The sequence below is a fragment of the Hevea brasiliensis genome, chromosome 9 (assembly GCF_030052815.1).
Source record: "Hevea brasiliensis isolate MT/VB/25A 57/8 chromosome 9, ASM3005281v1, whole genome shotgun sequence".
NCBI classification, from domain to species: Eukaryota; Viridiplantae; Streptophyta; class Magnoliopsida; order Malpighiales; family Euphorbiaceae; genus Hevea; species Hevea brasiliensis.
The window spans coordinates 9333687-9359197 of NC_079501.1; the positions used below are offsets into that span (position 1 = coordinate 9333687).

At 35.8% G+C, this 25511-nt stretch overlaps 3 protein-coding genes across 7 annotated transcripts; 2 read left to right on the forward strand and 1 right to left on the reverse strand.

Moving 5' to 3' along the window:
• The first annotated feature begins 93 nt into the window (after window positions 1-93).
• On the forward strand, window positions 94-2356 carry LOC110665448 (uncharacterized). 5 transcript variants are annotated; one of them, XM_058152758.1, is made up of 3 exons: window positions 108-1420; window positions 1513-1616; window positions 1934-2356. In XM_058152758.1, the coding sequence occupies exons 1-3, from the start codon at window positions 1391-1393 to the stop codon at window positions 2076-2078; spliced, it is 279 nt and encodes a 92-aa protein (XP_058008741.1). In that variant the 5' UTR covers window positions 108-1390; the 3' UTR covers window positions 2079-2356. The 5 variants fall into 5 exon arrangements, 2 of the variants coding, with proteins under 2 accessions (XP_058008741.1, XP_058008740.1); XR_002496898.2 differs by having other exon boundaries at window positions 109-957; window positions 1112-1616; XR_002496897.2 differs by having other exon boundaries at window positions 110-921; window positions 1112-1616.
• Window positions 2357-4523: 2167 nt separating this feature from the next.
• LOC110665446 (auxin-induced protein 22D) lies at window positions 4524-5992 on the reverse strand. Its single transcript, XM_021825578.2, has 4 exons — window positions 5617-5992; window positions 5311-5513; window positions 5103-5202; window positions 4524-5008 (listed from the first exon to the last, which is right to left on the reverse strand). The coding sequence occupies exons 1-4, from the start codon at window positions 5823-5825 to the stop codon at window positions 4939-4941; spliced, it is 582 nt and encodes a 193-aa protein (XP_021681270.1). The 5' UTR covers window positions 5826-5992; the 3' UTR covers window positions 4524-4938.
• Window positions 5993-15745: 9753 nt separating this feature from the next.
• On the forward strand, window positions 15746-18339 carry LOC110665445 (auxin-induced protein AUX28). The gene is made up of 5 exons (XM_021825577.2): window positions 15746-16104; window positions 17154-17377; window positions 17471-17606; window positions 17692-17753; window positions 17992-18339. Exons 1-5 carry the CDS (start codon window positions 15863-15865, stop codon window positions 18027-18029), a joined length of 702 nt encoding a protein of 233 aa, XP_021681269.2. The 5' UTR covers window positions 15746-15862; the 3' UTR covers window positions 18030-18339.
• Window positions 18340-25511: the final 7172 nt, after the last annotated feature.

Genomic DNA, 25511 nt, shown 5'->3' on the forward strand with positions numbered 1-25511 from the left:
GGGCCCATCATTCAGTCCCCCATTTTTGGGCTGAGGCCCATCAATATTTATTCCAAACCCTTTCATCCTCAGAAATCAGACATATAGGAAAAGAAGAAGACGCAAAACCCAAAACCATTCAAGCCACTAGAGAAAACGATGGAGTTGGGCCAATCGCAAAACCGGCAACCATTTGGGCTGAGGCCCATCAATTTTCATCGTCCTCCGGTTGCAGCAACGTCTTCCTCTGTGCTGCAGGGAACCCTATCGCCGATGCCCAGAGCCCTGCTTTGTCCTCAACTCACTTGTCCTCTTAGCCTCCGGCAGATGTTGTACGATTTCGCTTCAATCGCTTCTTGAAATGCTCGGTTCATTACAGAGACAACCGCTTCAATCAGGTGGTGGAGTATGCTAAACCGGCAGAGATTCCATGGAATAAGGAGCTCTGTAACACATAGCATCTCATCAGTACTGTTGGGACCCCTGTAAAAATCAAGCACCTATCCTGTCGCAAGGTCCTTGCGTAGACACTACTCGCCGTCAGGAAAATCGCCAAGGAGACGATCTAGTGACTATGTATTTCTAGCGTTGTGTTTTCAAATTTTGCATGCTTGGTTATCAGAGAATTATTTTTGCGTTTTGGTATTAGGTACAGCTTGTATTTAGCATTTGTCATACCATAATTGATGACCAGGGAAGGGGTGAAGAGTTTTGGGGTTTTGAAATAAGTTAATTTTTAGAAGAGCTTTTGTTTAAGCTTCCTAAGTATGAAACTTGGAAAGCTAGCAAAGAATAATGGAGGGGAAATTGAGATACTGAAGTAATGGTTTGGTGTAATAAAGGAAATCTCTATTTAGTGGCATGACCACTCAATAGCCAGTTTGGATTGGATGGTTGTAGCTTACATATATGAGCCGTTCTCCTTCTCATTGAATACCACTTGTATGTACTGGAATTTACTTTATACCATACGATACTGTATGTGCTTTCTCACTCTCTCATATGTGTGCATTACATATATTTTTTCCTGTTTTTTTATGACATAAAATGATTGCTTCATGACATTCTAATTACTTGGTAGAATACAAAATATGGTACTAAAGTCTGGAAAATGGAAATTGATGGTTCACAGGATCAGTTAGACGTTCTGGGATGAGCAGGCACAAGTTGCTTCTGGGCATGTTGAAAGGCCACCAAATATATGTTGCTGGTCGATTGGTTTCAGATATAATGGAAAATGATGATGGAAAGCTGCAGATCCACTGCAAAGTGCTTTATTCGTGACCATACATTCACTTATATTTTATTTTTGCAATAGTGAAATGAATGGATTGTTATTGTTTCAACCTCCTGCACGTAGTGGTGCAGCAATTGTATTTTATTGGAAGGAACTCTGTGTCAGCAGCATCATATGATCGTGATTCTGATAGCACCGAAGCAAGTTATGTCTTTCATGAAACATGGTCTCAGATTAAAAAAAAAAAAAAAGTGAAATTGTCATGTGCATGTTATTTGATATTTAATTATTGGCAGAACAAGTTTGGCAATGACGCTGCAAACTGCACAGGATCCACAGAAGAACTATATCAAGCCCTTTTGCTAATCCTTTGGAGTGTTGGGATAATAGAAAGAACAAGGTAGTCCTCTCTGTTTCTAGTTGGAAAATGTTCGGAGTCTAGCATTACTTTACCACAATATTCTTCATATCTGATACATCCTTCTGTGGGAGCATAACTGAATATGGATACTGATTTACCTTGGCAAAATGCCTATCAGTCGTGTATTAATGCCTTCGTGTGACCTACTAACTGAATATGGATTATTCTATCAGTCGTCTTTCATTTATAGCATTTCATGAAATTAGCCAGTTAGATTAGAGTCCTTTGCTTTAGAACTTTCTTCGCAAATATTATATTGAGTTGAAACTGATTGTTCAGTTGTTTATGTGTTGCAGATTCTTCAACCATCAGATTCTAATCCCAATTACTTCTTATGATTTACAGAGGAGCCAAAATATCCTGATTTCCAGCATAAAGATACTGGAGAGGCTTTATGGGTTGAAGGTATGTACAACCCACCCAGGCTTAATTCGTGGGTGACATTATCGGATGAAAGAATGGGAGCCATTCGTGATCAGGAATGGCCAGTGATGATTTCATGCCTTTTTAGTAATTAATTCATGGTGCTGTTTGTCCAATATTATACCATATGTTGCAGTGTCTCTGCTTAATATTCATTTTGTTATGAGGTTATTTTTGGAACGCCTCAATGGGCTTTGTTTGTATAGGCTGCAATGTGGAATCTATTGCTTGAAAGTTGTAATTCTTTGTAGTTTCTGAACTTTTTGGAACATGTTCAAATATTCTTGTCATTATAATGGTTTTTCCTTCTTCTTTCCACCACATATGCACCACAAACAAAACTCTTTAAAATTTGAAAATTTAAAAACTTAATAATTTATAATTAGTTTTGGTTTTGGGTTGACAATGTCTGGGCATCTTGTCTGATGGTAATAAGCAGCTGTGATATTTGCATACCCTTCTCATTATATGAATATCAAGATTCCGAGGAATTCAAAGTGAAACTAACCCAGACAAATAATAAAAAGGAAGCATATCTTTCCTGACTCAGTGTAGCAGCAGATGTCACTTGTCAACAAGATGGATGGGGCAAACCTGGTCTTTATTGTACCGCCATGCTCATTCGTGTTTTAACAGCTTAGAGCTTTTGGTCGTTCTTCAAAAATAGTCCTTGCGTAAGGTCATGCTTTGGACTAGGTCATCGTAATTCCCATACCTTTCAGCTTTGTTTAACTAGTTATGTATGAATTAAAGTGTTTTTTCCTTATTGTTTATTAAAAATTTAAATTATAGTTTCTATTATTGTTGATTTATATGTTATCTGGTTCAGGCTTTTAACGGAGGGCTGCCCTGTTTATACTTGTGTGTGTTTGTTCATTTTCTCTCCACGGCACATGATTCTTTTAAATAACAAATAATAATTTGGAAATATTTACCAATTAGTGACTTATTTTGCATGCTTTTTTTTTTTTTTTTTTTTGTGTGTGTGTTTACATGCCAAGACTGAGTGTAACTCGATCTTGATAGTAGGAGACTTTTATGATTATGGAAATTTTGCAGTTGCCCACAATTCCGTCTTCTCTCCCAAGCCAATTAACATTTTATATGGGACTGCATCAGAATTCAGAACAATTCTATTCTCCTATAGCTCGTCAGGGATAACTCTTTGGATATAATGTTGGAGGTTTATGAGATTTTTAGTTTGAATACAAGAAAAGCAATTTAGCCATACCTAAGCATGATGTAAGTATGGGCTTTGTTGATTAGCAAAAGGCATTCCTTTGCCCATAAAAAGGAAGTATCTGCTGGATATAAGAGCGTGGAGGGATAATGTGAAAGTTGTTAGAGGTAAATAGCTGTGAAAATAAGAAAGAAATCAATCTCTGTTTCAGTGGAAATCTCTCTCATTTTTCTTAGTTTTTTCTTCTTTCAAACCCAACACATAAGCATGAAACATGTTTTGATTAGCTTATCTAGCATGTAACTCAACGGCAATTTTTTTTTTTTTTGTGAATTGCAAGAGACATTGCATTAAAGCCCAATACAGGCAAAGTTACAAAGAGAAGGTCAAAGCCCAGATTATACAGGAACCCCTTACCCATTAGCATCTCTGACCAATTAGCAGGGCCGCCAATAGAGGCTCAGTATCCTTAACCGCAAAACCTTAGCCCCTAGCCCCATTACCAAACATAGATCAAAGAAATCACAACGCTGTTCGTCGGACAACCTGTGAACCAGAGATGTTGCTGGAAACCAAGAAGAAAAGAAGCTTCCTTAGAATCATGCGCTGCTGAAACAACTAAATAGAACCAAGAGGAAACCCAATAACTCAAATGAACAGAGCATCACTTTTCAAGGAATATTGTGCTCTATAAACCATCGATTTAGGATGGAAGAGAAATAGAGGGTATGGCATCTCACTCTCCTTCAGCCTTGGAGCACCGACAATAGCATCTAAAACGCCAGCTCTTAATCCTCTGGTCACCTCTCGTTGGATCTGCTCCCAAAGCCAATACCTGCATCCAACCACATCAAACCCATATAACCATAGAAACAGATTACCATATTAAATCCCTTTCCGAGAAGCTCTGAATCTGCTATTTCAAGAACAAAACCCACAAAACATGTCTACACCCCTTCTAGAGGTTGGGGAAGGAAAGAAGCCCACACTTTCGGTGGGAGAAAAGGGAACCCACTGAAGAAAAAGCTTCGGCTTGTCCGAAGAAGCACAAGAATATAATGAGCTCGGCAATTCATGATCCAGTTTGATAATTATCTTTATACAGAATTAATAAAGTAATCTATTTAATTAGGATTTGAAGTGAATTCATTCAGAAAGAAATACTCTTGTGTATAGAACCCTGCTGAAAAATCCCTGTCCCCTTGTTGCAAAATCATATCACATTCAAGAGTCTTGTAGCCACGGCTTGAATCCAAACAAAAAAATGAATTGCAAAAGCATAGTTTTGTGTAATGGTAACATGTATCTTCATTATATTATTATTTTTTATCATTGAAATGCATTTAATTCTCGAAAAAAGAAAATAGTATAATTCTGTCTTTGTATTCCTAAATGATACATATCGAGATGTAAAGATAAAGTAATAATGCTTTTTTTTCCCCTTTGTACAATTGAATCTCGAAAATTTTGCTGCTTCATTATTTTCCCAGTATATAAACTTTAAATTAATAAGATCAAAAATCCAGAGGACGAAAGCCAAAATTCCAAAATGATCTGATCAATCTGCTCCTGTAATCTCCAAGAGACCTGACTTCTCGCGGAACACAAGACTAATGTCTGTTCCTCTGAATCACTGTGTTTTTTAGCTGCATCTTGGTAGATATATGATTATATGTTCTCCAGCTTTCTATGAACAGCTCAATGCCTCAATCCTCTACCTTCTGATCCTCTCACAATTCTCAGCCTCTTGCAGGAATAAATAAACATTCTGCAATAAGAACAAAAACCCTTGTGAGTCTTGAGAATAGATAAAACAAGAGTGCTCCTTGTAAGACAAGAAAGCTATGCGAGAGAGAACTTACTCCCATGGAACATCTCCAACAAGCATCCAGTCACCATCTTTGTCTTCATAAGTAGGAGAATAGTTAGATCCATTGTACCCTTCTCTCTCTGAGTACTCACCTGGAGGATTAAGTAACAAACTCATTAGAATTAGATCACCAACAAAAATAAAAGGAAAAAAAAAAAAACCCTAATTATATATCGTATTAAAAATCTGTGAATTCTTACCAATAGTTAGCTTGAACATGTTCTCCAAGGCCTTGAGGAGCTCTGGGTAACTCTTGTACACTTTAAGATCAATCTTTCTCAGATAAGGAGCACCATCCACGCTTACTTTAACGTACATACAAGTACCCTCAGCTTCATTTTGCTGCGTTTGAAAGCAATTTTTCCTATAAGATCTGATCGGCGGCCATCCCACGACTTGTGCCCTGCGCCCATCAATAGCCAACACGTACCAAAGTTAATACTCATTCATCCACCAACTCATTTTCTTGTTTTAAATATGTATCGGTGAAACGTAAAAGAACTTACTTGGCCGGAGGTGCACAAATATCCCTGTCACCATTTTCAGCAATCGATGCACTAGAATTGCTTCTGGTCCTAGACTCCTCTGATATTTCTGGTGAGGCCCTTTTGTTGCTCCTTACACTAGGAGTGGATTTTTTCCGAGGTTCATCGCTCCCTGGCAACCCTAACCTTAGCTCTGTCGCCTTCAGATTGAGATCGCCTTCGTATGCCATTGATTCAAACCGATTCTGTTAGTTACAACTTCTGTTAATTAAGGTACCCTTTACTGAAAACTTTGATTTAGAACTAGATTTTCCAGGAAAATTTTCTTGTGTTTTCGAATCAGATTTTTAAGGGAAACTTGGATTGATGATAAAGGCGCAATGGACAATTGATTTTATAGCGGCATTCACAAGGGACAACATCTAGGCTAGTTATTCTCTCCGTGCATGAATTTCATTGATGACAAGTCGTAAAACCCACGTGTTTTCAGTCCACGCACTCTCTCAACGACCAATCAGTCGAAGACAGCGAGACAGATTGGGTCTCCTAAATGGGACCCTTTCAAACGCGCTTGAGATTGCGCGTGAATAGAAAATCATTTATGTTTATGACAGGACAGATCTGGTTGCCTGTCACTGAGGAACACCGAGGAGTTGAATGCTGGAAGTGAGGGAGACAAAGCAGAGACAAGCACAGCAGACAGCATTCAAATCTGTGGACCAAGGATCAACGGCTTTGATGTGATCTTATAAGAAGTGAATCGAAGGACTTTGGATCACGAAGAGGTTTGATGGGACATCCCACGTGACCAAGAGCGTCCCACGTGGGTGTAGTTGATTGGCATGGCATGCCCATGTGGGATTCTAGCTGAGTGGGACCCTTTCCTTGTTTGTGATTTGGTTTGTGGGTTATGCATGACATGGGGGTGCCATGTGGCGGTGTCAGCTCATGATCATTTCTTTCGGGGTCACTTTTAATTCGAGCATGCATAAATAAATTGGAAAATTTTACTTTTAAATTTAATTTTATTAATCACTGATTTTGTAAATTAAAATATGTTTAATTAATTAATTTTTATTTTATTTTCCCTATTCCTGCATCTAATATATGATATGACGATGATAAAATAAATAATAATTTTATTTTTTGAGATGATAATAAATAAATAGTTGGTAGAAATAAAACTCAAAAGAAATGTAGGTGAATGGAATTACTTCTCACATTTAAAGAAGACGTCCCACCATAGAAAAAATAGAAAAATATCACATTTTAGCTGTAATGCTTTCACACGATTGTAAGAGACTCCATAACCAAAAGGATATGGAGTCTTGTGGTGTACAATTGAGCAAGAATTAATTATTTTTCTTGTGGTATACAAATGATTTCCTTGTGCATATCGTAATAAAATTTGGTTGTTACATGTTTTTAGTATCATCCGCAAATTTGGGTTTTGTATTAATTATAGTAACATAGATTGTCATGGCAGCTGTGGGCTAATATCTTCAAATTCTATAAGAATGTGCGGACTGTGACTTTGTCCATTGAGAGACTCCTCTTATAAGTAATTGTTATAATATTAATTTGCATGTCATTGCATGGTTTTTGCTTTTCCTTTTGTAATTAATTCACTTCACATTATAGTGGCCAGCGTTTTATTTTTTTATTTCTTTTTTTTTAATCCTTTATTGTGATGGAGAATTAAGGAAAATTCAAAAAAATAAAAGGGAAATAAATAGAATAAAGTTTAATTTGTTGTCTGGATAAATTATTTGAATACGAAAGAAATATAATTTCTCTTTTAAAAAAAAATAACTATTATATTCTCTTTTTTTTTCTTATGTTTTATAATATCAAGAAATTAGTCAATTTAAAAGTTTAAACTTGTAGATAAAAGTTTAAGCTTGTAGATGAGAGCTCTAATAATAGTTTTATATCTCTTTATTATACCCTCACACCTGAAAGCTCACCAAAAGCCTAAACAATCACATGCCTATTTTGCTTTATATTGAAATATTTAACTAATAAATAGAGCGTCTAACTACTCAACCTAAAAATTTAAACTTGTAAATGATAGCTCAAAAAATAGTTTTATAATTATCTATTACAGATAACAACTAAGTAACTTTAATATAGATAATGAATTTATTTTCACATTTTTCTATATTTTACTTAATTTGAACGAAAATATTTTAGATAAATTAAAAAGATTTAAGAAATAGATTTTTTTTTATTATTCTTCTTATTTCTGTCCTCTCTTTAATGTCTAAACAAGAGAAATTGGAGAAATTAAATTTTTTTTCTCTTGTCTCCATTTCTCTCTATCCAAACGAAGGAATGAGATTTGATTTAAAAAAAAAAAATTATAATTGAGCGACCTTATAATTTCACATAATTAAAGATAATTCTAATATATACCATTTCGTAATGAATTTTGATAATGGAAAGTAAACTATAACAGACAACATAAAATGAACTAACTAACAAAAAGAAAAGGGAAGGATGGGAAGGGGAGACTGCCCTATTCTTGAAATGGCTCACATAGTCGAAGGCAGTGTGGTGTGGTTGGTTGGAAATGAACCAAACCCAAGTTGGTTTGCCGGTGGATAACAATATATAGGTAGCTTGAACTCAACATTAAGTACGTATGGGCCTTTTAGAAAGCCAGAACATGCACACGCACACACCCCTATTGGCTATTAGCTATATGATTCCAAAAGAAAACAACTCAGAGATGGCCCGCACATCATAAAAACGGGCAATGCATGGCAAATTAAGGGCTCACAAGTGTGGAATTAAATTGCTTATGCATGAAAAATTCAATATATATATATATATATATACTTTGAAATAAAAAGGTTTATATATTTAATTTAAATTCTTATGGAACAAAGATAAAACTAACTTCTAAGAAAATATTTTAAATAATCTCAGAATTTTCTCAACAAATTTTGAAAAAAGAAAAAAGCTTTCCTGTGGACATAATTATTCATTAACTTGACAATTCTTCCTGCCCATTGACTGTGGGCTACAAGCAAATGCTTCCAGCAGGTGGAGGTGGGTAAGGTAGCGGTTAGCAACTTACTAGGGAGGGAAGAAAATACAAAAAAAAAGCATCAAATCAGTGAAGTGCACGTGTGACGAGTTAAACATTTTGATGTTGAGATGTGGGCCTCAACCCTTACGCCACACGTGATGCTACAACTTTATATATTTTGGACTTAATAGGCCCAAATGCCTCTCCCACACACACTGTTTTCTGCTTAGCCTCTGCGTCCGTACACCATCACCATCTCCTTTCCACGTCTCTTCTAATCCAATTAATTCCTCCCCTTTTATCCAATTTTATTATTACTATCTCCTGTTGTAATTAAAGCTTGACTTCTTTATCCATGAGGGTTTCCCCTTTTCTTTTAATTCTGATTGGAAGCTCGTTGGATTGAACACTTAGAAAGCCAATTTCTTTTTTCTTTTTTTCGATTTCGTATTATTGATCTAGAGTATTTAATAAACATGCCATTAAGAATAATTTTTCCAAAACAAGTGGTTAATGATTTAAGATTTTAAGTGACCAATATTTATCAATTGTTAATTCGTTATAATTTGACATCTAAATGAAATAAATTCCAAACCTCTAATTAAATATCTTAAATACATGACAATCGTTTAATTATCCACTTTGAAGACGAAGTTATTGTTTTTCTTTTGTGGGTGTCTTTGATTAGTAGTAGGTTTTGATTTATGCAGTTATATATATTAGCAGCATTTTGTTTGTGGATATGTATCATTCACAGAATCCTTTGAAGCAAGTATTATCGATCGAAGGCTGGCAATGGCATATCTTCAGAAGCACACGTGAGGTGGAGGTGATTGATTCCAATAGAGTTGAAGGGACCCCGTGGATGGAAATGGAAGTAGTAATAATAGGAAGAATGGTGGTCCCAAAGCAGAGAGGGTGAAAGAAGCCCAAACCTAACATTGAGGAGTTCCAGTAAAAGGGTGGTCCATTTTGGCATGAAAAAGTGGGACAGGATATCAGACAAAAACAAGCCCAGATAAGTCGTGGTTGGTATCTGAGTAGGGGTAGCTACAATACCTTTAATCATTATACCCAACTATTTATTTCCATAGTCAATGAACCAGTCACCTTCATCCCCCCAAACCTCAGCATTTCTGAATTTGTTAGCCACCCGCACGTCCACATATTTTCTACCTTTCGTTTCTCTTCTCTTTGCCACAAGAATCCATATCATCACTACTATTTCTTGAGCCTAAACCCTCATCAACTTATTATAAAAGGATCACTGTTGTCACGAAACTATTCATTAAAGGCTGACAGAAGTCCCTATAAAATGACTTTCCAACGGGAAGTTTTGACTCACACAATAAATACTCAACTCACCCTCCACATACTCATCAACATAAAATAAATGGGAGCCTCCTCATCCAATCCATCAACATGCATAACATATTTAAGTTTACGGTCCAACGTGATAAAAATATTCAAATTAAAATAAATCGCTAACACATGCGGAAATTCTAGGAGTAATTAAAATTACACAATATTGATAAACAACTGCGAGGTAGAAAAGCAGTTAAAACAAAATATCCTCAAAATTTTTGAACAGAGTAAAATATCAATCTTAACTATAATCTCTATAACTATCCAAACTAATGCAACTGTAGAGTGAAATGCAACATCATCATCATATTCACATCATAGCATCAAAAGGTAATTTGGAGCACTCACGCACTCGTAACATCATTCATAATATATGGCCGATCCCTCTCTTAAATCCAAAAGAACGACTTCCACTTAAATACCAAATCGGGGTCCCAAGAACTCAAGCCGTGTCTACCGGGTCCCATCGAAGAACTCATCCATAGTCCACACCACATCACACGCCAAATTACCACAACAACACTCATGGCACATTTTATCAATGCAACATAATTCGTGCCTAGAGTTTAACTACATAAATATATGCATATAAGTGATGCATGGGCGAACATATAATAATATCGAAATTATTAAAATTAATATTTTACGACAATTACATTACATCTATTTAATAAATTTGACTCAATACAACAAAGAAAAATATCAAGTCAAGTCGTCTTAAAGAAAAGAAAAAGTCTCCCTACCCCTGACCTACCCCCGACTGCAAAAAGGGCTAAAAACGCACTTCCATATTCACAATCCATATATCAACAGTTCAATCATATCACCCCATCAAATCAGTCATCAATCACAATACGCAAAATTTCAATTTAGTCCTTATTATTGATCATTTTGCCCAAACAAGCTCTAAAAATTATAAAACTTTGCGTCCTTAGCAATATTACTAAGCTATTTCAAAAGAATCGTAATTTTCTAAGCTACCACGAATATTTTATGGATTTTTAATCCTATTTAAGCATTAGAAAATTACGTAAAAACAAGGTTCGGGTTTACCTTTGCCGATTCGGGGCGTCGACAATGGGGCTAGCCAAAACCTCGGTCCACCGAGACTTTTAAATTTGCGATCAACTGTCGAATTTAATCGAGGATACCTACGAAGCCCATAACACGGGGTTAGTACATAAAATTTTCAGAATTTTCTAAGCTCATTTAATGCTCGAAAATACACCGCAAAGTTCAAAAATTAAATTTATGTGAATGGAGCGTGCTGGTGGCCTCGGTTTCCTCGTGATTCAGGTTTCGAGAAATTTAGCCCAAAAGTCGAAATGGGCTAAAATCTTCCCGAGCTAAAATCGGACAATCCGCTCGATGGATTTGGCGTTCTTGGTGTCTATGGAAAGCTCGCCGAGTAGATGGTTTTGGACACAAGACCCGTCGGACCGGGGATCGGACTGGGCCGGATGGCCGAGGTGGGGGCGCGCAGTGCGCGCGCGGGGGTTTTTTTCCGCGCGGCGGGCGCCCACGGCGGCCGGGATGCGTGGGGGCGGGCGCGAGAGGAGGGAGGGGGAGGAGGCGCCGGGGGGCGCAGGAGGGGAGGAGAGAGAGAAAGAGAGAGAAGGGGAGCCGCGCGCGGGAGGAAGAGGAAGAAAAGAGAATCTCCGATCCGTCCGGTTCGATTCGAAATACAAAATTTTGAATTTCGAGGTCCAAAAATTCGAAAAAATTCAAAACTAAAAATCGTAGACTCTAAATATATTTTTAGTTTTGCCACGTGGTCTTTAAATTAATTTTTAAAAATCATCAAAGTTTATATTTTCGGAAAATCGAACCCGATTTTTAAAATCCGAAAAATCTCAAAAAAATTCCTAAAATTCAAATAAAATTAAAATATCAAAAATACTCATAAATAATAAAATTTGGGGTGTTACAACTGTTTCATAGTATGCCATGTATATTCAGATTTATTAATTGTTCTGATGATTCAAGAAAATTAAGTATGAGATTCGTGTGTCTATGAGTATGTCATTTATTACACTTGTCTTTTCATTTAATCTAGAATTAGTCTCTTATATTATTATTATTATTTCAGGTTGTAAATAATTAATGAAGCTCGAAGTTTATAAACTTATATTATATCTACACAAGTAGAGACATGCAATTAGTAGCTGGCCTAGATATCCTCAGTTTATTTACTTTGATCCTCCTTTTAATTCATTATGTGTTCGCATGCATATATAAGTTGTAGATCTTTCACTGTATATGAAAAATTAGGTTTTTTCTGTTCTCTCTTCTCTACAGGCGTTTCAGTGATGATAATTTAAACCCTAGGCCTTGAACATGCAGCAGAGAGGAATATTTTGCATCTGGACTGATGAATGATGAGCATTAATTTCCCCAGTATATAAACGATTATTGGTAGGAATCATTTAATGTCATTGAGAAAATATTATTGGCATGAAAGAAAAACCTATACAACTAGCTTTATATATACAACTAGCTTTATATATACAACTTCATGACAATGCATTTTCTGATTTTTTTTTTCAATTAATTTCCCTTTTTTATTGTGACAAAAGATAGATATGCAGGCACTTTAAAACAACTAATATACTTCAACTTTAGGTTTGGGAGTAGGGAGTGAAGTGTGCATTCTTTTAGCAGGAAGCTAGCTAGCTCCGTTGGAGTTCTCAGTCATAGCTACTTCATCACAATACGTTCTTAATTTGACCATATTTTTTTCTTTCATTTTGTGAGTTATCTTCTCTCTTAGCTCTACAACCTTAAGACCATTTGACCTACAGTTTTTTTAGTGTCCTATATAACCACCGCCCAATGGATAACCTAACAGTCTCTGATCAAAAAATCATTGAATCATTATTCTATATACCCAGGAAAAAATAAAAGAAATGTAAAAAAAAGAAAGAAGAAGTTGAAGAAAAAGGAAAAATAATATTAATTAATGTGTAATCATCTTGGGACCCAATATATATATATATATATATATATATATATATATATATATATATATATATATGATAGATTGTAGCGTAAACAAGTGTCAGGATATTACAGAAATAATCATAGTACAAAGAAGAGCAGATCTTCATTGGAGAAGACTTGGCTTCCATGGTCGATGATAATTAATTAATTAATAAGAAATAAATAGGGTTGGTAAGTGGGATGCCCTGCAGCGGCGCACATGGGATTGGACTGGACACTTGGGCGACATAGCCCCATGACACCCAACAGGTTCACATGGCCTCTTCTATTGAATCTACTCACATGCTTTTACCTACCCTTTGGGTCCCACCCTTCCCAGCCAACCATCCATGAGAAGAGAAGAGAAGAGAAGAGAAGAGAGATTTGTTTTTAGTTTTTTTTAGTACAATTAATTGTACGTCACATACAATGAGATTGTGTATCTTACATTCGAGTTCTTCCTACTTATTGGCTGATTTATTAAAATTTAAAATTACCAAATTAACATTTATTTTGATCCCAAGTGAGTACTGATTTGCTTGGGAAGATATGGATGCACATATGAGCTGTTTCTTGAAGTAAAGAAAGACCTAAACACAATGTCTAATTTTGCAATCTAGCTCGTCATCTTTGTTGTCCACTAGAATTTGGTATATATAGCTTTATACGTATCATGTAGTTGCAGATTATGACCGTGGATTTGCTGCTCTTTTCTCGTCTTTTAATTTACTCACAACTCCTTTTTTTTTTCCAATTGGTTAAAAAAATTTAAACTTTTACGTTTTATTTTTTTTAAGCATCTAAATTTTTACGCTTATTGTTTATTTTATTATAATATTTTAATTTTAAATAATTAAATTAAATTTTTTAAAATTAAAAAAAAATAATCCAACATCCAAATTTTATTTCCAAATTCTAATAGGTAAATTATAATTTAGTTCTTAAAGTTTTGCAAAACTTAAAACTTAGTTCACATATTTTCAATACTGAACAATTCAGTTCCTAAGATTTAGTAGAACTTTCAACTTAATTCCACTATCCATTGACCATTAATTATAATAAAAATTATCAAAATATCCTTAGTTTTATATATTTTATAAGAGAGAGAAATAGAAAGCCACAAGTTTTTCTGCCTTAATCTAGTCGTCACAGACTATAATCGAGTCAAGGCCTGTCTCCATCTACTAGCCTATTTCCAGATAAACTCATAACTACTAGAAAAGTAAAGATCGAAACTTCAGGAAGAGATTTTACATGTCAAATCACAGCTTGTAAATCCAACGTGACCGGATCTTTGTTTTCTAGCGTAAGAATTTTTTATTTTATTTCAACAAATCAAAATCTCACTAATTAAAATCTAAAAAACATATTTCACAAAACTTAATAAAATTTTCAAAACAATTATGAAAAATTATTGACAATAAGAAAAATTTAACTTTATAATATATATATCTTATACTATTTAACATAAAGTTTATATTAAGGAATTAAATTATAAATTTGTTAAATCTCAAAAATTAAATTACTTAACCTTGAAATTATAAGGACTAAGTTATAAGGTTTCACCAAACTTCAGAAATTAAATTATAATTTATCAAATTCTAATTTAGATGTTGAATAAAATTTCTTAGATTTTGAAATGTTCAATTTAATTGTCTAAAATTAAAAAATTAAAATAAAATAAATAATAAACCCAAACATTTGAAATTTATCCAGTCAATACTTTTTTTTTGTAATTAAGTCACCATTTTAAAACACAGTGTCGTATCCTTTTATGTATGATTTACAATTTAATTTAGTACAATTTTATATATGCAAGTATAAATTGATGCATTAAAATACGTACAAAAATAACCAAAAAAGATGGCAGAAATGTCGAAATTTTGCTACTGATTCGGCAAGAGTTTCAAGATTCATCCCACTTACCAACTCAACTTTGGCATATTATTAGTTAGTATAGTCGGTATATGTATATATAATCAATGAAAAAATGTAATGGCTGAATCTCAAAGCATTGAAATTAACGTAAGAAAATGTAGATGGGATACGTATTAGTGAGCTGTTTGTGTGCCACAGAACACGATGAATGGAAAGGCATGCGACATATATATAGCACTTAATATTAAGTCACAGCACGGGGGCCGGCCACCCTTGAAAATAAATTTGCATATTAACTTTGATAAGCACATCTACACCATTTATATCTTAGGAATGTTTTCTAATTGATGTCTCATTAATTCAGGACCATATGGCCACCTACAAATTAACTTAAATTTGGTAATTGAACTTTCCTAGAAATGTACAAATAAAGCACTGAAATTTCACATTCCTAGCAGATTCGATTTATTATTATTATTATTATTATTATTATTATTATTATTATTATTATTATTATTATTATTATGTTTTGTATAGTAATTTTAAATATATAGTAATTAGTTTTTGAAAGGAAAAATGAAATGACTGTTGACGAATATAAGTTATTGCAAGGTTATTGAATGTTTAGGAATGAAGTGAAAGGCTTGTTTTAAGAATGGTAAAATGGGAAGCAAGGGAATAAATGGGGTAGGCCAAGCAGTAGTGAAAATGGAAATCGAAGCCAACAGACCACAAACAATGGGAAGCCTACGCATCACCGTGTCGTCACCTAAACCAGCAAAGTTTTCAAATTCCAGCTCAGAAAAGATTCCACGTGTCAACAACGCATTGACCCTAAAAAAAACAAGGGAAGCATACCCCTACATATGCATATTAATACCCATAAAGCCCAACGACTCAAACTCTTCACAAAAGCTTCTCTTTGATTATTCCGTATTATTATTATTATTACAATTTTCATTACATTTCCCATTTTCTCAATCATTTCAAGAACCATAACGCACAGAGGCCATGGAAGTAGGAGACAAGGCAAAGATGGGGTTTGAGGAGACTGAGCTTAGGCTAGGGTTGCCGGGAAATAATGGTGGAGGGAGCGAAGGAGAGGTGGCAAGGAAGAGAGGCTTCTCTGAGACTGTGGATTTGAAGCTTAATCTTTCATCCAAAGACCCTGGGATCGATCAAAATGGCAATACCAGCAAGTTACAAAGAGAGAAGCATCTTCTCGCTGCTGATCCAGAAAAGCCTCCAGCTAAGTAAGTTGCATGCTTTCTTTTTCTGATCTAACTTAATCAGTCTCTTGTTTTCCCTTCCCTTTTCTTTCCTTCTGTCTTTCTTTTTTTTCTGTAACATATCTGATTAGGTAATATACGTCTTTGTGAGTATGAGAGAGAACAGTTTCTATAATAATCCTTCTGGTTTTGATGCTAATTAAGCTTTTAGCACATGCACATAACTTAGATTTATCAACATTAATCTCTAGCTTAGCTGCTAGTTGATGCACTTCAAGTATATGCATCTAGAATTCCACAGAAGTATTTTCCATGAATTAAGTAAATTTCATCTAGTAATCTGCGAGAATGATTGGAGAAAAATAGATACATAAAGAATAAAGAAAATAATTGAAGTTACTGTTAGCATAAATCACCATTGGCAAATTTTCATACTATAGCAAATTTAAAAGCCAGTAAGTAGATTTACATGTAGATCTTGTCTATATAAATTTAAGTTTGTGTAGCCATGCATTTAATGATGCAAACCACAATAATTAGTAGTTCCTGGTTTCCAAGAATAAGGAAAGAAAATTTTGAGTAATAAGGTAAGAATTGAGATCTCAATAGACAAAATATATAAACAACTAATTATAATATTGGCTTATTAAAAAAAATAAACTAATTATAATATTGGAGGATACATAAATTATAACAAAACTTTCAGTAGCTAACCAATTGCGTTATTTAGCTCAGTTGGTACACCCTGAAAGTGGTCCTGTGTCCAACATCGATGCCCTTCTCATAAAGAACCAAAATAAAAATCCAGTGGCTTGCAATTATTGGCCCAATTAACAGATTAACGTAGATAATTCATTTTCATTTTGACCCAATCAATTTATTTTTTGAAAAGCTACGTATCTTTAATTCCATTGACTTGCTTTGTCACTTTCCATTGCTTCTGTAATTCTCTCTATAATACCTTCACTTATAAAACAATTAAATGCTGTTTGGGACGTTAATTAAAGATCATTAAATATGAAAGATGATAGTATATATTTAATTATAAAAAATTTTGTTGTGTGAAATTTTAGGGCACAAGTAGTTGGTTGGCCTCCTGTCCGATCCTTCAGAAAGAACATGTTTTCTGTCCAAAAGAGTAGCACTGAGGACTGTGAACAGAAGCTCAATGCAACCTTTGTCAAGGTTAGCATGGATGGGGCACCTTACCTCCGAAAAGTAGACTTAAAGATGTACAAGAGCTACCAGGAGCTCTCTCATGCCCTAGGAAAGATGTTCAGTTCCTTCAGCACTATAGGTATATATGAACAAATTAATGTAATTGATAGTAATTTTTGAGTAATTAGATCACTCAGATGGCTGCTTCTTTGCGTGTTAATTTTGATTGAAGGAAATTGTGGATCCCAAGGAATGAAAGATTTCCTGAATGAGAGCAAGCTCGTAGATCTTCTTAATGGCACTGACTATGTTCCAACTTATGAAGATAAGGACGGTGACTGGATGCTAGTGGGTGATGTCCCATGGGAGTAAGTTCTTATATAATTATATTAACAAAAAATTTATTATTATTTTAATTAATTAAATTAACATTTTTCTTTGTTTCAACCTCAGGATGTTTGCCGAATCATGCAAGCGGCTGCGTATTATGAAAGGAACCGATGCAACTGGACTTGGTTAGTACTTAATTAACCTAGCTAATCTTGAAAGATGGAAAAGAAAAAGCACTAACTTGAGACCTGGTTAACCTTTTAATCAGTAATAAAATAATTAAGTAAATTACTCTTTCGTTGATGACACTCTTATATTAATTAATTAAGTTAATAATTGACTTCCAAATCATTGTAGTTAATTCAGGCAAAAGCTAATGAAATCATTGAAATTTTTTTTAATTTTCTTTAATTTGGAATTCAGCACCAAAAGCCATGGAGAAACTCAAGAACAGATGCTGAAGTAGTGATCGAGCAACCAGAGCCTGCTCCTTTTATCTAAAGTGTGAAGCAGGACAAGTACAAAAGCAATCGCATGCAGATGGATTGAGCAGGTTCTTGGGGTTGTTTCAGTATTAATGGTCGTGGTTTGTTACATAATTAATATATATTTTATATATGTACTACTGCTTGAGTATTAATCGCTTTGGACAGGGAAAAATGAAGAGTCTTTTTTAAGTTGCAAGACTTGATTATGTCTGGTTTGTTTAGAGTTAATGGTTTGCCTATTAATTAATGATTGTAATAATCAACGTACCTGTTGTTTCTTGCAGTTATTGTGTGCTGCAGTTCCTTCAATTATTTATTCATTTTGGATTTTATATGGTAGATAGATTGCTATAATTCTTATATATATGGGGTAGACTTAGTAGGGGAAATGTCCCATAGCTTTGTTGGAGGAGGGAACAAGATCATGTGCATGTTCATGGAGAATTTATTCATGCCCATCTGTATATAAATAGGTCTCTTGATATTTTCTGAAATTAACAAACTTTAAAAAAAAATTATAAATAACTTTAATTTAGACTCAAATTCGAGAAATCACAACCACTTTGATATCACTATAGAGTTTTGACATATATATAAATTACTGCACTCTCTTTCTCTCCGGTGAACTGAAAATGAGGAAAAAAGGAAAATCGCTTACGATGGAGAGAGAAAGTATCACATTACCATTAGCTCATTTGACCAGTGAGAAGTGGATTATTAATAGAATTTTGTGATGGTGATGGTAGTTTATCTGCCAGAAGAAATATTATATATATTAAAGATGCTCTATTTTATGAACAAATGAAGGGCTTAGAGATGAGTTTCGTATCTTGGATCTGACATTGCTGAAATCCATGCATTTATGTTATTATTTTAATAACTTGCAAATTATTCCAAATACTGAAATACAAGAAGATCAATACTCCGGCCGATGCAGTTGACTGGCCCATTGAGAGAACACCATACTTGTTAATAAATAAGAAATTTTCAAAAAAAAAAAAAATTCATTTTCTTAATGATAGTATCTAAGTTATAAGAATTCATCAAAATGGTTTATCAAGTAACCAATAAAAGGTTGCCGTATATATTATTGTTATATACCCTTGGGGAAATAGTCTGATTACTATAATTTTATTTTATTTTATTTTATTTTCGTTTAGTTTATTAATCATATGGAATTTATTTGCCAATTAAAAAGAGTTCAGGCATATGAGTATTAAATATGGAACTCAGTCAGCAAATACAATAGAATAGTAAGGATATCTTCTGAAATTAAAGGGAAATTGGTACCTTATATAATAAATTTAGATATTCTAATAATTTCTTTGATAAGCCTAATCTAACTTAATTTAATTGTTAAAAGTATATCATTTACTTAGTAGATGTTACGTTTGAATTCATAATCCTTCATTCTTCTATTAAAAAAAAAAAAAATTTCTTTGACGACGTAAGATAAGAGAACTATATGGCATAGTTTGATGGATTTTTGTTTCAGCCTACCAACATCACGAGGAATGGTACCAAGGTTTTTCTAATCTACCAAAAGTCTTGAGCGCCCCTTGAGCTTCCCTCACTTTACAATTCTTCGGTGGCAGTATCTGGTGTGGTCGGCAGCATTTTCCTTTCCCTGTGAGAGGAATTCTTGCCTATCTAGGGTTTCGGTTTCTTGGACTTGAGCTTTTCGTAGGGTGCATAGATGCCTTTGTTGGGTGATTGGTTGGGTCTGAAGTTAGGCTGATTCACATAACGTCCAATTAATGAAGAGTAAAATTTCCCTCGTCATTCCAATGCTACATATGACATGGATTCTATCTTTTTTTTTTTTTTTTTAACAAAGATATAATAGTTCATTAATAAAACAAGGCTCAAAAGCCCAATACAACAAAGTACAGGAAATAAAAGCTCACAAAAAAGGGCCCTATCTAACACACCCCGGTCCAGGAACCCATACATCCCATCTGGATCCCTAGGATCGAAAGAACAACTCAATCCTCAAGCTCCCAGCGCCGTCAAACAAGGCAAGAGACCCAGTTGAAACTACCGACGCCATGCTCAGCTAGTGGCTCGAGTTGAAGAGGAAACTGATAGGAGATCAGCGGCAGGCTTCCACCCATGAGGAAAGACTGGAGAAATGCATCTAACCTCCTCCCGCAAAAGAAAACAACTCTAGCTTAGATAGAGCCCAAGTTCAACGGTGAAACGAAACATGCAGAGCACTGCTCGATCAAAAGAACACAACAAATCCAAAGGCATTAGGCAGTGCTCCTATAAGAGACCGGATGCTCACAAATCCGAGGTGGTATTGTTAGTGTCACTAGGAAGGTACCTAACAACAATAAACCCAAGGATTAGAAGTAAACCTAGATTAACACCCATAGTAAAACAGAACTCAACCCCTTGCTGAAGCAAAAGGATTTAGGGAGGGGCACATGCAAGGCCTTGGAACTCCTTCGATAAAGAACCGTCTGCAATAAAAAAAAAAAAAAAAAGCAGACAAAATGACTATATACACTCCACCAGAGAAGAAAGAAGGAGAGACCCACTGATAACATCAATGGCTGGATCCAATCATGAAATCAGAGAAATTCATGGAGCAAATCAAGGATCATCATATCAAATCATATCAAATCAAGGATATTAAGAAATCTATAGAAGCAAATCAAGGATCATCATATCAAATCAAGGATATTAAGAAATCTGTAGATTTACCTATATCATTTTTCTATGTATATAAATATATACCTTGTATAGCAAATTATCACACAGAAAAAAGAGAAACCATTTTGTTCATGGTATCAGAGCAGTAAAGATCCCACCTCGACAACATTAGTTTATCGTTCAAAATACACCTAATCTTTCTGTACCTGTTATTACTCCACCATGGCTAACACATCCAAGAAAGAAACAGAACATGACCAGTTCACCTTATCAAATTCTGATCACCCAGGCATGTCACTGGTCAACGTCCCTCTCACTGGCGATAATTACCTCGCTTGGAGTCGATCCATGTTGATCGCATTAAGGGCCAATGATAAACTTGGGTTCATCCATGGCACTTGCAAAAAGCCAGCAGATACCTCTCCAGATTCTGAGAAATGGCTCAAGGTCGACAGCATGGTCATCTCTTGGATACTAAGTTCTATGTCAAAAGAAATAGTAGAAGCTTTTCTATATGCATCGTCTGCCAAGGATTTATGGGATGAGCTTACCCAGAGATTTGGTGAAAGCAACGGTCCCTTGATATATCAAATCAACAGAGAGATATGCTCTCTTAGCCAAGGTAATATGTCTCTCATAAATTACTTCAATAAGCTAAAAAAGCTTTGGGATGAACTAGCTTGTCTCAAGCAATTTCTAGTTCGTGAATGTGGAGCCTTGAAGAAAATTGCAGAAATGGAAAATAATACAAAATTGATTCAGTTCCTTACGGGATTGAACCCATCTTATGACCATGTTCGCAACCAAATTCTGCTCATGGACCCATTCCCACCTGTCAACAAAGCCTACTCTATGGCTTTGCGAGTTGAAAAACAGAGAGAGATCAACACTTTTTCCCTTGACAGCACCGAATCTTCCGTAGCCATGTTGGCAAAAGGATTGAGCTCCAAAAGAATCCATGAAGGCAACAAAAATTAAAACAAAAGGAAGGATGGAATCAAGAAAGAGGATAAATACTGTGAGCATCGTAAGACAACCGGCCACTTCTCGGAAAGCTGCTTTAAAATCATTGGATACCCGGAATGGTATAAAGGACGAAGAACCACACCATCTGCTAATCTAGCAAATACAACTTCTCAAGGAAGTACAGCAGATGAACCCATTGAACAAGGCAAACATTCTGGAGATTGGAACAACCCAAATCTCACTAACTTGATTCAGCAAGAAATCATGAAAGCATTGAAAGGTAAAATCGATCATGAAGCTGGTTGTGTCGACTTCCCTAACTTCGCTGGTAAGAGTTCTCACACCTCTGCTTTATGTAAAGATGGTAAATGGATTATTAATAGTGGTTCAATGACTCATATGTGTTGTGATCGAAATCTTTTTACCACTCTCACGCCCCAAAAATCACACAATTTTGTTCAACTACCTGATGGCTCCACCAAAAAAATTACCCATATAGGAACCGTGGAGTTACATCCACATTTGAAATTACAAAATGTGATTTATATACCTGAATTCAAACATAACCTCTTGTCCATTCACCAATTATCCAAAGACTCACAAATTCCTGTTCTCTTCACTAATAATCATTGTTATATGCAGGACCCCTGGACTAGGAAGTTATTGGCAATTGGAAGTATGGACAAGGGACTATATACGCTTGTCACAAGCTCATTCAACCAAGCTCGACATCCCTCTGTGCTCACTACATTTGAGGAACTATGTCAACTTTCAAATAATTGTAGAGATTCTGTCAATGCAATTTCAAGTCATGTGAGTGACTCCTATTTGTGGCATCAAAGGCTCGGGCATGCATCTGAGTCTACATTTTCTCATATTGCCAAAATAAAATTCAATGGAAATCATTTTGCTTGTGATATATGTCCATTGGCTAAGCAATAAAGGTTGCCTTTTCCAAAAAGTACCATCAACAGCTTAGCCATTTTCCAACTATTACATCTCGATCTATGGGGTCCATATAAGATCAAGTCCTTGCAAGGCGCATCTACTTCCTCACCATCGTGGATGACTATAGTAGGTCAACCTGGACATACTTACTAGCTAATAAATTTCAAGTTCCCTCCACCATCGCAACATTCTTAAAATTCATCAAGAACCACTTTGAAGGCACTTTGAAAATCATACGAACGGATAATGGGACTGAATTTATCAACCACGAATGTGAACAATTGTTTGTTCAAAATGGTATCTTACACCAAAGGACCTGCACATACACCCCTCAACAGAACGGAGTCGTTGAAAGAAAGCATAAACATCTACCTCAAGTTGCGAGGGCCCTTCTATTCCAATCCAATCTACCACAGAAGTTTTGGGGACATACCATCCTCCATGCCACCTACATCATCAACAGACTGCCCACTGCAGTCCTCAATTGGAAAAGCCCATATGAAGTTCTCCATTCTCAACCACCAGATTATCAAATACTGAGAACCTTCGGGTGCCTATGTTATGGCACTAACACAAAGCCATCCAAAGCTAAGTTTGAGCCGCGAGCGATCAAAAGCATTTTCCTGGGGCATGCTATGGGCTATAAAGCCTATAAACTCATGGACCTAGAAACTCAAACCATATATATGTCCAGAGACGTCAAGTTTCATGAGCATATATTCCCCTACAAATCAATCCACCAAACACCAACATCAACACCCTCTCCTTACCCAATATCAGAAAATGATATACCTAACACCTCCACTGACCATGAGCTCGATGTTCCCCAACCAGAAAATACCACTGCTTTAGAACCAGCTCCAATCATGAGAAGAAGCTCACGCACACATATACGTCCTGCTTGGTTGAATGATTATGTGGCAACAGTTGATGTTAATCCATCCTTCCCATTTGACAATAGTAACTCACCTAGTCTGGCGGATGACTCAGGTAACCATAATCAACACCCATTTCACTTTTCTAATGTTTGTTTCGATCACAATCACCTTGAGTTTGTTGCAGCAGTATCACTAGCTCATGAACCTATTACATATGAGCAAGCAAAAACAGATCCAAACTGGACTCAGGCCATGCAACAAGAACTTGATGCATTAGAGCTCAATCAAACATGGGACATGGTTCCTCATCCCACACATAAAAAACCCATCGCATCTAAATGGGTTTTCAGAATCAAATATAATCAAGATGGTAGTGTGGACCGATATAAAGCACGTCTTGTTGCAAAAGGCTTTAACCAGCTAGAAGGCATTGACTATACTGATTTTCTTGTTCACCAGAGTTGGTCATCGCTCGACTTTTCCTTGCGATAGCCACTGCTTTTGGTTGGCCCATTCATCAAATAGACATTAACAATGCCTATCTCCATGGAACCATTGAAGAGGAGTTGTACATGTTACCCCCACTTGGCTATACAAAGGCTACACCAGGACAAGTGTGCAAGCTTAAGAAGTCCTTATACGGGCTAAAGCAAGCTGGCCGTCAGTGGAATAAGGAATTTACATCCAAACTAATCCAGTTTGGTTTCACTCAATGCTCTCACGACCATTGCCTGTTCACGCGAGGTACTGGAGCTCATTTTCTTGCCTTGATAGTTTATATAGATGACGTATTAATTGCAGGACCTTATGAGGATGATATTCTCCACACCAAGGCATCCCTTGATAAAGCTTTTACAATAAAGGACCTAGGTATTGCAAAATTCTTCCTAGGACTTGAAATAGCTCGCTCTACCGCTGGAATGTACCTTTGCCAAAGGAAATATATTCTTGACATTTTGACTGATCTCGGCCTCAATGATGCAAGAATTGCTCAAACACCACTACTGCGAGGCATGAAACTTTCCTCCAAAACGAGTGAGCTACTTCTTGCCCCAGACACATATAGACGGCTCATCGAGAAGCTACTTTATCTTAATCTCACCCGATCAGACATCTCTTTCTCTGTGCAACAGCTTAGTCAATACATGCAACAACCTCGACAGGTCCACTGGAACGCAGCAATTCATGTTCTTCGATATCTCAAAGGCTGCCCAAGTAAAGGGCTCTTTTTTCCAGCAGGTAATGATCTTAGTACTTTGAAAGCGTTTTGCGACGCTGATTGGGCCTCTTGTACTGAAACCAGGCGTTCCATCACGAGTTTTTGCATTTTCCTTGGTCAATCACTAGTCTCATGGAAGTCTAAAAAGCAACCCACTGTGAGCCGCTCTTCCGCTGAGGCTGAATATAGAAGCATGGCTTCTACAGTTTGCGAACTAAAATGGCTACCATATCTACTTCAAACTTTCCAAATACGTACTTTGCTTCCTGTCAAACTATATTGTGATAACAAAGCAGCACTTCACATCGCATCCAATCCAGTCTTCCATGAAAGAACCAAACATCTCGACATTGATTGTCATATCGTCAGGGAGCAAATCACAAAAGGCCTCATTCAACCTCAGCATGTTCCAGCCCAACATCAACTGGCTGATATTTTCACCAAAAGCCTCGGCGGTCCTTCCTTTTCTGTTCTCGTGGCCAAGTTGGGATTAATTGAGCTACAAGCACATCCAATCTCCAGCTTGAAGGGGGGCTGATAACATCAATAGCTGGATCCAATCATGAAATCAGAGAAATTCATGGAGCAAATCAAGGATCATCATATCAAATCAAGGATATTAAGAAATCTGTAGAAGCAAATCAAGGATCATCATATCAAATCAAGGATATTAAGAAATCTGTAGATTTACCTATATCATTTTTCTATGTATATAAATATTTACCTTATACAGCAAATTATCACACAGAAAAAAGAGAAACCATTTTGTTCACCCACCCTCCAGCA